Here is a 15,624-nt window from a genome sequence, read left to right as displayed (position 1 = left end):
TTTATGCACATTGCTGAAGCGCTGATTAAATTTCAACGGACTTGAATTTTGTTCCTGAATTTTTATAACTGGTTGTCTGGGAGATATCAGAAGAATTGTTCCAGGTCTTTGTGTTTCCTGTCTGAATTGATTGCCTCCTTTGTGAAATACTTTGAAATCAGCTGGTAAACAAGCTCCACGTTACAGTATGCAAAACAAAACACAAATGAGGCTGTCTTGGATACAGAGAATATCTGCTTGCTTGCTTGTTTGACTTTGGTTTTTTCCTCTTCATTTTGCAGAAGCCAAAGAAACCTCCACCTCCAGTTAAAAGTCCAGGTATGTAGTACATGTCTGGTGGTCTGAGAAAATACTAAATTGCAGAAGCAGTGTATGACTTGAAAAGAAAATTTAGAAGTAGCTTTTTATTTCTTACTAATGCAGCCATAGTCACACCTTGAGCTTACTTTTCATACTTCATATGTTTTGCTGTTGCTTTATATTTTTCAAATTATGATGGAGCCTACTTTGGAAACATTTTAACAATGGCTCACCGTTTTCTGGGCTCAAGTAAGTGTTTATAAATGGCATTACACTCCTTGCAAAAGAGAAGGCATAACTTGGCATTAGTCTTATTTTTAGTTAGTGACCAAGATAATTAAAGCTCTTTAAAAAATGTCTGTGGTTTGCATTTTCATTCAGCTTCAAGACCTGAATTGCCAGCTGGGGAGAAGAAATTCCTTTCTTTGAGGCCAGAAGAAAAAGGTAAGGACAATTTTCTTCATGGTGATTTGGCTGCTCTGGCAACTGGGGCTCTGTTCAGGAGCCATCATACAAACTCCCTTGACACCATCTACTCAGTTGTCATATCTGTGATGTTACAAAAAATGTCTTTGGAGTGATTAGAGGAACTGCTACACTCTGTTAAAATGTTTATTTCTTGTTGTTACATGACATTCTGCAGATTGGTTATTGTATTGCACAGTAACATAGTTACTGTTAAATTCCTGAAGGTGTAGTTCTGTGACAGTGGCTGCAGCAGCAGTTTTAAGTAAGGCAAAGCTCAACTGCTGTAAAAATCAGTCTGGTCAATAGCATTTTAAAGAGCTACACAGAGGAGATACAAGACTCCTTAGATAGATGCTACAGTCTGAGAAACAGACATTCTTATCCTGATATTTCTTGCTATATTCCATAATTTCAAGTTCCACTGACTTTGGAGACATTTGCTACTTTATTCTTAATTTAAATGACACCTTTTTTCCAGAGGCAAAGCTACTGTTGTCACCTAAACAGATTCTAAAGGGCTTCTTTCCATGTTTGGAAAAAATCTTGCCAAGTGAAAATGTTTGATTGTGTTTAAAAGTGAGAAGCTTAAACAAATGTGCTGGTTGGGCCTTGCAGAATAAATCCTGATGTTCCTGCAGCTTAACCAAATTACAAAACCAGTCTGTCCTGTGAGTGGAGAACTGTGGCTGACCAGCATTTCTACCAGTGTGGCTCCTGATGGGTTTCTTGGCTTCCTTGGGCAGTTTTTATAACACCCATTTTAGCAAGGCACCCTCTCAGTTATTGAATATGAAAGACACTTGTTAAAGTCAGTTCTGTTTTTTCTGTATGTGAGCAAACAGTAATTTTTGTCTGTTGGAGCAGTGTCTTCAGGTGTGAATTAAGATCAACTGTATGATTCCAGAAATGTTGATCTCCTGGCTCCTTTTAAATAATTCTAAACTGAAGCAAGTTTAATTTTAAACTGGTTCTGTTGAGACTATAGTGTTAATCTTTGCATAGTTGAGCTCAACTGTTCATGGAGGAATATAGGAAAAAATACTGAGTGACACCATCCAAAACACACAGGAATGTGAAGTCTTTTACAAAATTACATAAGGTAGAGAACTCTTCTTTACTGAGCTACAGGAAATGAAGGAGGAAAAATTTGTTATGGATTCAGTTGCAGATCAGGTCATAGAAATTACTTTTTTAGATAGCACTAGGATTTTACTGGAAGATATACCCATTTATCAGTGCAGTTGTACTGCACTGATAAAATAGCCCTGTTAATACTAGTAATTGAACCTATTAAGTATGAAATTGTTCTGTTACAAGTTCTCAGAAAAAAAAAATTAATTGAGCTGCTCTGATCAGAAGCTATCAAACCATGTCAATTTTTTATGCCTATTCGGAGTCTAATCTGCCTTTAATTGCAATCAAAAATTGATCAAAAATTAAAAGTAGAGTTTCTATGAGTATTTCTGTATTTATAGTGAAAGACGCTTAGTGGTGTCATGTAGAAACTTTTTTCCAGTGTAAATGTCTTCAGATTTGTATCTTTTCTTTCCATTACTAAACTGTTCATTTTTAGCCAACACTCTTTTTCATTGAGGAGCAAAATCCAAAAAAGACATGTCATTCTGTCCAGCAGAAATGCCCAGTTTCTGTGCTCATGGTGAACCTTGGCCTTTGGTATTAACTTATTCCACTTAGCTATAGACATTTTTTATATTCAAATTCTGAGTGGGAGTCTTAAAAGGGAGAACTGACAGATGAGAGTTCAGGAGTAGGGTTTGATGACAGCAATTTTTTCTGCCCTGTTTATGAGTTCTCTTATTTTTAAAAGCAAAAGGGGTAATTTTCAACTTGTGCTCGGCACAGCTTCAATAAAGCCGATTGATCTGCAGTTAGTGCTGACTGTTGTTGGGTGTTTAAACTGGCAGTGTTGTGTATTGGGTGGGGAGGCAGGAGTGGCTGGTGCTGCTGATGTGCTGCTTTTCACAGGGCAGGCAGCCCCACCTTGTGGCAAATCCTTCCACTGCTTCAGCATCCTGTGTTCTTAGCTCCATCCTGAGAGACTGCAGGGAGATGGCAGCCAGTTTGTTTTTGTTCATTTCTCTTACTGATGTTCAAGTGTCCCAAAGCAGGAAGTTCTGCCCCTGAGCAGTGCTTTTGGCAGAAGTGTCTCTAGGATCTGTTTGCTTCCCAATACTCCTGTGAAAGAACATTGGCTTCTTCCTGTTTTGGGGTTGGAGGGTGCTCAGTGGCTGCAGGACTTGTCCGAAGGAAGTCAGTCCTAGACCTGGCAGTTCAGGCACTTTGCTGGCATGGAGCTGAAGCAAATACCCAGCCCTGCTCCCAGGTCCATACTATATATAAACATTTCACACCAGATCAATACTTGGTTAAAAGCAAATTGCAGAAGGGTCGGATGGGGAGAATCAAAGCTGAAGGTCACTCTCTTGATCCCAGTGTACTGATTTACTGCCCTGTAAGGGCAGTAACTGTAAAGGACTGTAACCCTTTGCTGTAACCTAACAATTATTCTTTAGAATATCAAGTACTTTGTGTGTACTGAACTGTGGCATGGTTTTACAGGGAAAAGTAGATGGTTTGCTTAGGCTATCCAGCAGGGTAGAGTTCGGACATTTGGGTTCAAACCTATTCAGCTATTGCTTGTAAAGCAGCTTGAATTTTTGAGTGTCCCATATGCTGTATGCCAGCTCCTCTGGACAGGATTCAGTTAGGTCATGTAATCATTAAACAAATAAATAAACCTATTTTTTTTTTTTTTTTGTATTATCCATACCGAATTTGCGTCTCTGTAGAAAGGCAGACTTTAGATAAAATAAATTCAGCTATTCAGATAAAAATTAATTTCTCTCCTCCCCTTCTTCCATAGATAAATTATGCTGCTTGTGTGTGTAAGAAGTCTAGTTACAACAAAATAAAACCTCTCCCTCTTTAAAAGAAAATCAATTGAATTTGTAGAAAAGATAAAGCAGTACATAGATTTTTGGTTCTTAGCTATCATTTGCAGTGCAATAATGTGAATCCAGAATTTGTTACTACTGTTTCATGTCATAGGAAGATTTATCTTACTCTAAGATAATTCTTTTTGAGCTCAGGTAAGTAGTTTGTGTGTTTTGATAAGGTGTCATTTAAGACACTTGCTTATGTATTTTTCATTTTGATCTCCAGAGAAGGCATTTCTGACAGCAGGTCCTTTCTAACTGATTAGCAGTGTAAGAATTCTAGACAACGTGAGTTTTTAAAATGTGACTTCCTTTGTCAGATGAAAAAGGAGTTTTGGATCAGAAGCCTTTGAAGCCACAAGCTCCTCAAGTACCACCCAAGAAGCCTATTCCTCCAAGCAAGACCAACAGCCTACTGAGAGCAGGGCTCCTGCACCCAAAACGTCCGGACAAACCTGGTTTGCCATCATCTGCATCCAAGTCAGTATGACTGAAACTGCAGACACCAAGTATATTCACTTTGATTTGTTGTATGATCTTCCCTTATGGATGAGTTGGGAAGAAATGTGTGCTTTAAGGGTAAAAAGGATGCAAGGATAAGTTTTGCCTTATACCTACCATTGTCTTAGTTCTCCAAGTCTTTATCAATGTGAACTTAAGCCTTCCAAATCCTTTGAGAGATTGAATCCATCTCAGAGTCAGCATTAGAGCATAACTGACCATGGGGCAGATGAAATTGCTGATCTGATGGCTGCTGTAGCTACAGTAACAGGGTGGAGTAAAAGAATGTGGGCATGGCCCTTGAGAATTATTATTGTGTTAAAAAAAACCCTGAAAATTTGGGCTACCTCAGTGTTCAAGGCTTAAGCACTTGGTATAGGGTAAGATAGATGAAAAGGAAGAACTGAGCACAGGTACCTGTGCAAAAGGTACTCACTGTGGCTCCTGTCTGCTCCTGGGGAAGGAAGCACTTATTACAGAACCACATTCAGATTCTCTACTCTTAGGCCTTCTCACTTGAGTTACTGGATAAATAGGTATAAATACTTCTTCTAGATCTACTTAATTTTTTTTCCTTGTGAGTTTGAAACTTTCACTAAAACTAATTTTGCATCCATACAGTCTCTCTCACACATAGAATTTTCCTTTTTGTCTCCATTGCAGCAGTTGCTAGGTCCTTACTCAGAAGTGTAAACCAACAGCTGACTGGTAACTGTCCCTTTGGGATGTTCAGTAGGCTTGAAAGAACCATGAGAAAGTGAGGTTGTGATACACTTGGCCTTGTGCAAATAAAGCTGCTGCATCAAAGAGCTTGCACCTTAAATAGCTTTTCAGTATAGAATTGTATTATATTCACTTGGTATTTTGGAGGCTTTCCCAAGTAAAGATTATTTTTTTAAAAACACAAGTCATATTCTTTTCCAGCTTAGAAAATAATTATTGTTCTAAAGGGATGCACATGTGTAGTAATATAGAGGTCTGTAGTAAGCTGTGGTCCTTTAATAATTGAAACCTTTAAATCTTAGAGATATTTAAATGTCTGAAAGTTTTTAGCATTGTTTTAGGGAGATCAGGCTGCTGTCTGTTTTTCTACTGCAATAAAACTTACAGGCTTTGGGAGGTGAATTAATGAAAGGGGCACAGTTTATATATGGCATGTACAGGCCAACCAGATAATCTGGCCTGGTCAGCATGGGTTTGTGATGGCAAGAACTGTAAAGGAAAATGTTTCCTATTATTTTTTATTTATTTTGGAGGGGGTTGCACTACTTTGGATTTTTTTCATTGTTGTTCTTGGGGTTTTTGTTGTCTCTGAATGATGTGAGCAGATATGGAAGGAATGCATAGTGGAACAAAAGCTACAAGGTGGCTTTTTCCATATCCAGCAAGAAATAATTTGTTCTTGTCAGCCCTTTTTCCTGTACAGGAAGATTTCTTTCATGTCAAAGAGTCAATTTCTGAGATATTTTAAGAGGCATTAGTGAAAATATTATTCAGCTCACCTGTTGTTTGAAGTGTAATATTTTCAACTGAAATGCCCAAGTGTGTCCTTAAAGTTCTGGATTATTTTCACATGGGTTTTGTGCACATCTGACCACTCTGCAAGAAATGGAACAGAAAAATTGGTATTCATAGGAGCAGAATTATCTCCAGAAGCCTTGATTATAAAACAGGGCTTTAGAAAGTGATAAAATCTACCGTAATTTTTCAGTTTGCTTCTAATTCTTGGTATTTTTCCCTTTTAAACTTTTTCCTCTCTTGACTAGGCAGGTTTTGTTTTTTTTTTTTCTTATTACAGAACTAATGGAGAAGTTGTTACTCTTCGACCGAAATCTGAAGTTGAGCCAGTAGCAAAACCAAAGTTAGAATCTGAACCATTGCCACTCAGACCAAAATCAGTAGAGGTAGATTCACTTGTGGTAAAGAGCTCTAAAGAATCAGGTAAGAAAAAAATATTCTTTTGGGCCTTTCTGTTTGGATTGCTGTGTTTTACAGGGTTGGAATAAGCTTTTTGAGTGATTTACTCAAAATGCCACTGGGGGCATTTATGCCGGTGTATTTTTTTAGAAGTGCTGGAGGCAGCTGAAGGTAAGAGTCAGGAGGGAATGAGCAGATGTCAGCAGGGTATTTGCAGGTAGCTGCTGAGCTCTGGCTTGCAACAGTGGGTAGGAAGGGAGACAGAGATAATGGTTTGTCCTTCTAATTTGAAAGCTTGCTTTTTTTGCTGCCACTTTCATCTTGAGTTTTTATGAAATTGTTTTCTTAATGGCTGGTTCAGTTTGTTCTGCTCTTGCAATTCAGATAACTTTGCTTTTCTAGCTAATTTCAGAATTCTTGGTAATGCCATTACCTTTGGCCTCCTGTGATTTAGTTCAGAGCTATTCTAGATTTTGACTTTACCATAGCTTAAATTGGGGCCTTAAAAAAGCATGGAACATTGTACATTTAAATACATGCTTATGGCATTGCTTAAAGCACCTTGAGCCAAACCTGACATCTCCTTAATTCTAAATACATTCAGTAAAACTGAATAGTGGTTAAAGCACCCACATTTAATAATCAGAACCTCTGAACTACTGTGTTGATACCATTAGCCCTAGACTGACAGTGCAACTGATAACAGATCTCTATGTGTCACTTAGGCAGAGATCAGCTGCTGTGGGCATATTTTTCTAAATTCAAAATAATTTGTATTTTATGATTAACCACTTCAGAAAAAGATGTAGTGAATTATTCCTGCAATTTTCATCTTGCAAATCTCAAATGCAACTTTTTGTCTCAGAAAAGATTTTAGTAATAATAAATTTAAAAGTAATATAAACATATGTATTTTTAAGGCAAATTATGATATTCTTGTTGTAGAATAGTTGGTACAAAGTTGTTGTACAAAAGTTGGTACAAATAATAAACTCATCTGGAAGATAAAAATAATGCACTGAAAGAACTGAATCAGTTAAGGAATGGAAAAGAATACTCTTCACTTTTTGTCATTGAGCATGTTAAAATGTCTGTAAATTTTTTAAGTGTAAATGCTTTATATGAGGAAAGGTTAATTCATGTATGTTTCTAATACAGAAGTTATGCTACTCAGGTTAGATAGTAGAAAAAAATTCTTTAATATGAGGGTGGTGAGGCCCTGGCACAGGTTGCCCAGAGAATCTGTGGCTGCCCCATCCCTGGAAGACTCCAAGGCCAGGTTGCACGGGCCTTGGAGCAGCCTGGAATAGTGGAAGGTAAAGATCTTCAAGTTCCCTTGCAACCCAAGCCATTCTATGATTATCCCCTTTCTAGCTAGTATAATAAATTCTATGATTATCTCTAGGGTTGTGTTAGATCTGTTACTGTATATCATAGTATCACTTAAACTCATGAAAAACTCCCATGAAAACAGCTGGAATATCTTTTTTTCTTTACATTCAGTTACCTTGACATCTTTAATAACCAGAGTGGCAACATAGTACCTGTGCTGTCAGGTGTTCATGTATATTCTACAACTCAGAATATTCTGTGATAGAAAAGGAATAATTTTACACAATTTGATTTTAAAAAAATATTTTTATTTGCTAACTTAAGTTTTTACAGGCTTCTGGAGAAATTAAAAATTTAAATGCCTAAATGGGGCAGGGCACAGGGGTGCACAATGGGCTCATGAGTGAGGTCTGTTGTGTTTGGTGAACAGAGGAGAGGAGAGGAGACTCAGGCAGTTAATGTGGGGCTGCAACACTGAAAAGTTAAAGGAAAGTTAAAGGAAAGTTTCAGAAATCCTCTGTTTTGTCAAAATGACATTCCTTTAAACAATCTGCATAAGTCAGTCCTACTGCTCTTGTGGAAAGGGACTGATCCAAACTCCTGCCAGTAAAATGTAATGAATCTCATGCTATAATTCTCTACATACTGTGCTGCTAAAGACATAATACCCTGTGCAGCCCAAGGCTACGTTAAAAAAAAATAAGATTTTGGGTCCTTATATAAATTTTAGGACAGTTTAACCTTACAATAACTAGAATAGGTATTAATAAATGATCAAAGAAAATGGATGGCTGGGGCTGGCAACTGCTTTACCAGAGTCTTTATTTTTATTCCACCCCCCCCCCCCCCCGCTTCAGATTATGATCCTGGGGTAGATGAATTTTTAGGAAATCTTTTTTTTTTTTTTTTTTTTGGTTGGTTGTTTTTTTTTTTTTTTTATTATTATGGGTCCTGCTTTTTGCAACATAGTTTGACCATGAAGTGAGGTTTAGATTGAGCCCCTTTCAGTTTAGCATAAGAAGCTGTAAATATTCTGTTATGAAAAAACCAACCCACCCCATGCCAAAATTATGTCACCATCCATCAGATAAGGACAAATAATCAAAACCATTTAGAAACATTGATCACATTGAAATAACTCCTCTTGAAGTTTTAATTGAAAAATTGCATAAATGTTTTTCTATTTGATTAGAATCAAGTACTGTAAAAGACTAAAGCTGTAATGCTGGCATGCTGAACATGTAAAGCAATTCTGTTTCTTCTACAAATGTTTCTTTTTCCTGCTTTGTAAAATAATTTTTTTGTTCAGAATCTTTTTCTAGACATTCCTCTCCTTGACTTTTCTTTCCAGATTTTGTTTCCTATCCTGTTTGCCATGTTTCCCTTCTTACGTGTCAGGAAATTACCCTACCCTTCTCCATTTTGGTAAGATAACAATCTCTAAGGAAATCCAAATGCTTTATTCCATACGCATCCTCTTCTTAACATCGTGAGCATGGTTTTCAGTTGCAGTTATTGGTACTAAAATTTTGGGGGTTCTATTAAAAATGCACTTTTTTTTTTGTTTGTTTGAATGCCTGTTTTCCTTAGCTGTTAAAGAAGTTACTTTAAGTAGGCTTTTCCTTTAGGAACTGGTGGTGACTAAAAGTAAGAAAAAATTTACAGTTTAGCTGTTGATAAGCCAAACTTCGTGTTTGTTTGTAGTGAAATGTGTTCAGTACCTTTAGCGTATCTGGTGTATGTAGGTTGAATGGCTTTATTGTTCTGTACACACAAAGAACACAGTCATGAAGCTTTTGGGCACTGTAAAATATTTTATAGCTTATAGCTGTCCCCTGAATTTTTGGGGGAAGATCTCAGCAAGATTTGTAATATGAGAAAGGGCAGCATCTTTTTACTCCACTCCAGAATGTGAGTTCTTACCTTCTAAAATATTGGCTGCATTTCCCTTGTATCATGGGTATTTAAATCCCAGCCATATGAGAATGGTGGAGCCATGATTTCTTCAGCCACCCTTCAGCTTTGCTTCTTTTTGTGAAGGCTTTTTAAAACAAGCTGCTATGAAAACACTTGAAACATTCACAAGTCTTAACAAAGCCTCTCATTAATTGTGCTTGTTAAAGCTCCTAACAGCTCTGTGGTAGATCTGTGGTAAGCTTGTAGAAGAGACAATTCTAATAGTCCATGCTATGTAACTTTAGGCTTAGTTCATCTTCTTAGAAAGGTACTCTTGCTCAGTCATAAAGTCCTTTTTTTGACCCAGATTGTCTCTAGATGTGTGGAATTGCTCTTTTGGCAATCTATGATGGGATTTCCTTTAACAATTGCTAACAAGTTGTCTGTAAGAATCCTATTTGATAAACAATTTTATTGATTGAAATGGGTGTGTAGACTGTGAACTTTCAATAGATTTCATCAGTATCTCTATTAGTTTACTGATTTATTGGTTAAATTTTCTCTAAAATAACTAAAAATGTTGTTTAAAAAGAAAAACAATAAAATAAACCCCCTAAGCCTGCAGTAAAACCAACCAACCTCCCACCACCAAAAAACCCAAGCCCCAATCTCCACCAACCTGTGTTTTAATTCTTCCCTATACCAAAGCAATAAATTGGAAAAGTAAAAACAAAAATTCAAGTAGAGTCAGAATTCCCTCTGACTGCAATCTGCTGGCTAAATCTTAATGTTGAACAATTCTCTCAGGTGTAACAAATTCCTTTAGAAGATGTTAGAATTATGGAAAAAAGTCCTTGGCTTCTGTATCATCCCACCATCTATATTTAAATAGTACACAATTCAGGCTCTAGCAGTCTTCAAGCCTTGTCAAACATTGTGATTTTATTTTTTCAAACTTTACATTTTTCTTAATATATTTTTAATATGCTTGATGTTTACTGTTCATGGAGACAGGACTGGCATTATAATCATGATAGCAACTAAATTTATAGTTCTTCAATTTCTTGCAAAATTATTTGTTATTTCTGTGGAATGACAAAAGAATCATTATTTAAAGTCAGAAATTAGTGAGATGAGGGAAAAAGCCATAAAAGTTTTTCTTGTTACCTTTTTAATGATACCTAACTAACATAAATCCTAATTCCCTTTGGCAGCCTGGTCTAGTGGAAGGTGTCCCTGCCCTTGGCAGGGTCTCAGATGGAGTGATCTTAAGGTCCCTTTTAGCCCAAACCCCTCTGTGACTCTGAAAGCTTTGTACTCTGGGGTAACTGAGAATTGAATAAAGACCATGCAGATGACCCTGTGGTCACTGTTGCTTGCAGTGTATTAAAGGAAATATTTTATTGGCACAGACTGGAACAGAAATCCCTTTTCATTTATTTCTCCCTCATCCTCTTTTCCGTCAGCCGCTTGCCATTCATCACTCTTCTGTTTCTTCTTTCTTTTTTTTTTCTCCCCTGCTTGTTTAACTGCAGGTGTGATTGCATGTTTGCAAAAGACTGTCCTGACATTCTCTTGAATAGAAGTAAAAAGCAGCAAAACTGATTGGTAATAGTGCTGTAAAGTGATGAAGTAGGTCTGCTCAGGGCTGTCCAAAGGAGCTGAATGTTCTAAGGCCTTCAAGGATATTAATGCAGAGAACAGATTAAAATAAATTAAAACATTAAGTTGAAAACTTAGTACCTGCAGGTGTAAAATAGCTTTGACAATGTATGAGTAATACTTGGGTTACATCAGATGATTTTTAGGCATCCAGACACTAAAGGGGTATGAATGGTCTGGCTCAGTGTACCCAAGGCTTTTTTCTTATCTGACCTTTAATGGGAATGCAGAAAAAGAGATATCATAGGTTCTATTTGCTAAATCATAATGTCAAGTAAGAATCAGAGGTCATGAAAAAAAGTCAAACCCAAAATCTTGAATGCTTTTTATGCTGCCTGTAGTAAATACTGTGTGGCATTTTAGTTACAGTCTATAGAATAAGTGATGAATTTGGGTTGTAAATGATATATAACTGTAATTGTATGTCAATGCTTAATTAAAAACCACCCCTCAATCTCACTAAACATCTGTTGACAGGTAAGTATATTTATTTTTGTGGAGAAAAAGTCAAGTTCTGTTGTTACTTAGGTGAAATACATACATTACTAAGACTAGTTATGGTCAGTTCTTCCTGTTTTTTCCTGAAGTTGCCTGTTCCCAGAGGATGTAAAGCATTTCTGTTGATCTGAGATAGAGAGTTTTCCTAGAGGTCTGAGCATAAAGAGCCTAATGAGCAAAGAGATCTGTGTGATTGAATAAAGTATGAGAGTGGAGTTTTGAAGTGTTTTATTAAAGTCTTTTTGAAGTTGTATATTATCTTTAGATACTGAACATGAAAAAAACTACCCTGAACAGACATAGATGCAGTTAACATCTTGTTAACTTTCACCAATGTATGGAGTACATCAGTATGTAATTTACCATACTGCTTTTATTATTGTCTTTGTCACTAAACTTGCATTTTCATGCTTTTCATGCAAATTCAGTGACAAGAAAATACACTCTCAAGTAGTTGAATATGGCAGCTCTTAGAAAAAGTGATGAACATATTTTCTGTAGATGCTGCCATGTTGCTAGAGCATTTCTTCTGTTCACACAAATTAACTTGAATTTAAGTCCTAGTTGAATTAACTCTTACTTTTTTTCAAGGGGGAAAATACAGTTTCCCAGATATGTCAAAGTCATGCAGTTGTTTCAGATACCTCATGTGTTGTATATGCTGAAAATCCTCAAAACAGCAAGAATTCTGATAATTCTTTTTTTTGTGTCTCAAGTTAAAAAAAAAAAAAAGGTGATAAAAAGAACTCAGCAAAACTTTCTGGTCTTGATGGTGGTGTCTGTTTTCCTCTTTTTTTAGATCTGTTAAGCTTTGATGATGTCATAGCTACCTCAGATAATCTGTCACACCCGACTGCGAACCGGCCCAAGATGCCTGGTAGAAGGCTGCCTTCCCGTTTCAATAGCAGTAGTCCTGTGAGTATTTTGGGGCTGTTCTCCTAGTAGGGAACTAAAAACTGACTTCCCAGGAAACAGTCTTTTGAGACATTTATCTGAAGAGCAAAATGCTGCAGGGGTTCAGTTCCTGTAGGTTTTGTGTGCAGGGAGATCCATTCCCAGCAGGGAAGTGAATGTAAGAGAAACAACTGGAACTGTGTTGCAGCTGAAGGAGTGTTTCTGTTTCATGGATTTTGCTGCAGGAAATGCTCAGCTCTTCTGGCCTCACTGATGGTGCATTAGGTGTTGTCCATTCACACAGATCTGCAAGTGTCTTTAGTGACTTTGACAATTGGCCACATAAATTTGTAATTTAATGCTGCTGTAACATGGGGATTGTTATCTTAGCCTTGATGTGAGGTTGGCAGATAACCTGATTTCAAGGACTCTGCACCACCTGCTTCTCATTTTCTCACTGGATGTTCCATTGTTATGCCAGTTACCATCTACAGTTACTGCCCATTTGTGTTTTGTGGAAGCACCTACAAGCTCCCAAAAGTGTCACAGATTTAAGTATTGCAAATATACTTGAAAATCCTGCCCGAGATCCCTGTGTTTCATTTAAGTTCAGCTCAGTGTAGGGAAGGGAAGTTCTGACTGACTGTCAGGGACAGAAAAGTCTGCTAGTGTAGCAATTTAAGTTTTGTTACTTGGTTTTCTCCTTTACTATTTCATTTTTAGAAACATGTGAAAGGCTTTTTTTAAAATTTACTTTAAAGTTTTGTTGTTTTCATTTTTAATTCTGAAAACTTTTTCATTCCTTATGAATGGTTTACCAGGCAAATCAAAATGTGGGTCCAGAAAAAATTTTGAAGGTGCAGAAAGAAGAAGAAAGTGCCAAACCAAAGCCAGGTGAAACAAAGAAGGTATGATGCTACCAAGGAGCCAGAGGAGTACCAGGCAGCTTGGTGTTCTGCTCATCCTGTTTGCATTTCCAGTACAGGTTCATGCAACCATCTGAATGCCAGTGCTTGTAGTTAAGGTCAAGTGAGCTCAGTCATTTAGTATAAAATTCATAGGAAGAAATTTAGTGTTGAAGTTCATTTGTACTTACAAAGTGCATGAGTTCTGATAAGAGCTGCTGTATCAGGTGGTATTTCCCAGATAAGTTCCATATCTGCTCAGCCTTCAGTCTTCTGACAGACAGAATAACTGAGCAGATCAGCAGAGTGCACAAAAGTTTGTTTATAATGATTCAGTGGAATCCATTAAATCACTTTTTTTTAAGTGAAGAGGACTGAAGTGTAAGTATTATTTTTAGTGACTACAGGAACCTCAGGTAAATCCTTAATTAAGGCTGTATAAAGGAACGATCTCATATACTCCAGTAATCCATTCACACTGGACTTTTTTTTACCTTCTGGGTAGAAAATTAAGGGAACTTATGCACATTTAGCTCCCATCCTGGTACAACCTGTGTGCTGTAAGCATTCAGTTCATAAAGATTTCACTTCTTACCTTTCTGCCAATTTATTTTTTAGCCATCTGCATTCAGCCCCCTGATTCCACCTTCATCTCAGAGACCAAGCTCTGTCATACTCGACTTTTTACCTGGAGACCTCCAACTGAAAGGAGAGACATACGAGGAAAAAAATTCTGTGGAAGAGCTCAGGACTCAGATTAATGATTTAATGGGTTTAGTAGATGCCCTGAAGAAAGAGCATGGGTAAATATTTCCTTTGTCAGTTCTGCAAGGGGTTATATAGACATCTTATGAATGTCTTCAATGCCAGACTTTAAAATAAGAAATTCTATGCTAATAACATATTAATACATAAATTCAGGTGTTTTCTATTCAATTTAGTCCTACTAAATGTCCTAAATTTGTACAAATTTGATGTCAGAGTATTTCTGGAATTTGCACACATTTTTTCCCTCCTACTTTGCACTCCTGCATCTATTACATCTTTTTGAAAGTATTTCTTAAACAGTTTGTGCTTTCATTATAAGGAAAAGTAGTTAATTTTTTGTGGTGATGACATAAGTACATGGTGCAGGCCCTGTGTAACACTGCACAAGTACTTGCAATATTGACATGACTTATATTCTAAGTAATTTATTCTCTTTGTAGAAGTAGCTGTGTTATTTTAGGTTATTTTAGCTTGAATTCAACTTTTAAGTATTAAATAACTGCACAGACATATAAGTAGCATCTTAAAATTGGGATTAAAAATTAGGGAATAGCAGTAGGTAAGAAGTGTTGAGTGATGGTGGAAACTTGTGGTCCAACAGATATGAGTAACAATTCACTGGTGGGCATTTGCCTTGTTTTGTGAATCCCACTTGTAAAATTTTAACAAGACCTGTGCATCCTGTCCTCAGTAATGTGAAGTTTCTTTTTCCCCCTTCTGACTTCTGTTTCTATTTTAACTACTATTAGGAGAGAACTGGAAAAACTAAAGAAGGATTTGGAAGAAGAGAAACTGTTGCGAAGCAATCTGGAGGTAATGTTACCCCTTTGGGAGGGCATGGGGTGTGTAGGCTTTGTTCTGGGATTTGATATCACAGGAAAGTCTTAACAAACCTGTTCAGTCTCTTTTTTTTTTTTGCTGTTTTATTTTGTGATTGAATTAATGCCTCATGAGGCATTTGGATGTATAGAGAAGATCCAAGTTCACCTTTCTTTTTCTGGAATATTATTTGTAACAGTCAGTGTGGGGGTTGGGGTGGGAGTTCATTTTAGTGGATTCTGCTGGCTTCTGCTCTTTTCTAGAAATATGTCCAGCTGGACAAGTTCCAGGAAAGACAGTTAATACTTTGCATTTATAAGATTGAAAGACCTGTTTAGTCTAAGTAATCTAAAGAAAAACAAAAGTAAACTTCTCTAAAGTTTTGATGAATTGTTTAAATATTAAGTATGGATGATTTGCCAAAAGAACAGAATGCATCTGAAAAAATTCCTTATGAATGAATGCCACTCCTGAGTTTGCTGATGAAGAACACTACCTGCAGTGCAGTATGATGCCATTAGGTAGTTAATAGGTTGAGCTTATTGTAGGAAATTATTTCAGTCTGGTACAAAAGGGCATTTTATTTGTGAAATAGTACATCTTGCTGACTACAAAGCTGCTTGCAACACATGAGAGAAACTTCTGGTGAGTCTCTCTTTAATGTGACTCTAAAGTGAAGGTGCCTTAAATGTGCAGTGGAGATGAAG

General features: G+C 36.8%; 1 protein-coding gene across 5 annotated transcripts in view; it reads left to right on the top strand.

The window, feature by feature from the left end:
- Positions 1 to 15,624, top strand: part of CD2AP (CD2 associated protein) — a 76,290-nt gene that overhangs the window by 57,906 nt on the left and 2,760 nt on the right. For all 5 annotated transcript variants that reach the window (XM_030236076.2, XM_018921494.3, XM_018921490.3 and 2 more), the window contains 8 exons: positions 282 to 318; positions 682 to 744; positions 4,046 to 4,205; positions 6,025 to 6,167; positions 12,331 to 12,446; positions 13,247 to 13,333; positions 13,949 to 14,133; positions 14,848 to 14,911. In XM_030236076.2, coding sequence (XP_030091936.1) covers positions 282 to 318; positions 682 to 744; positions 4,046 to 4,205; positions 6,025 to 6,167; positions 12,331 to 12,446; positions 13,247 to 13,333; positions 13,949 to 14,133; positions 14,848 to 14,911 — 855 coding nt within the window. The remainder of the gene's footprint in view (positions 1 to 281; positions 319 to 681; positions 745 to 4,045; positions 4,206 to 6,024; positions 6,168 to 12,330; positions 12,447 to 13,246; positions 13,334 to 13,948; positions 14,134 to 14,847; positions 14,912 to 15,624) is intronic.

This window comes from Serinus canaria, chromosome 3, assembly GCF_022539315.1.
Source record: "Serinus canaria isolate serCan28SL12 chromosome 3, serCan2020, whole genome shotgun sequence".
Classification (NCBI taxonomy): domain Eukaryota; kingdom Metazoa; phylum Chordata; class Aves; order Passeriformes; family Fringillidae; genus Serinus; species Serinus canaria.
This window is presented reverse-complemented; position numbering and strand designations above follow the sequence as displayed.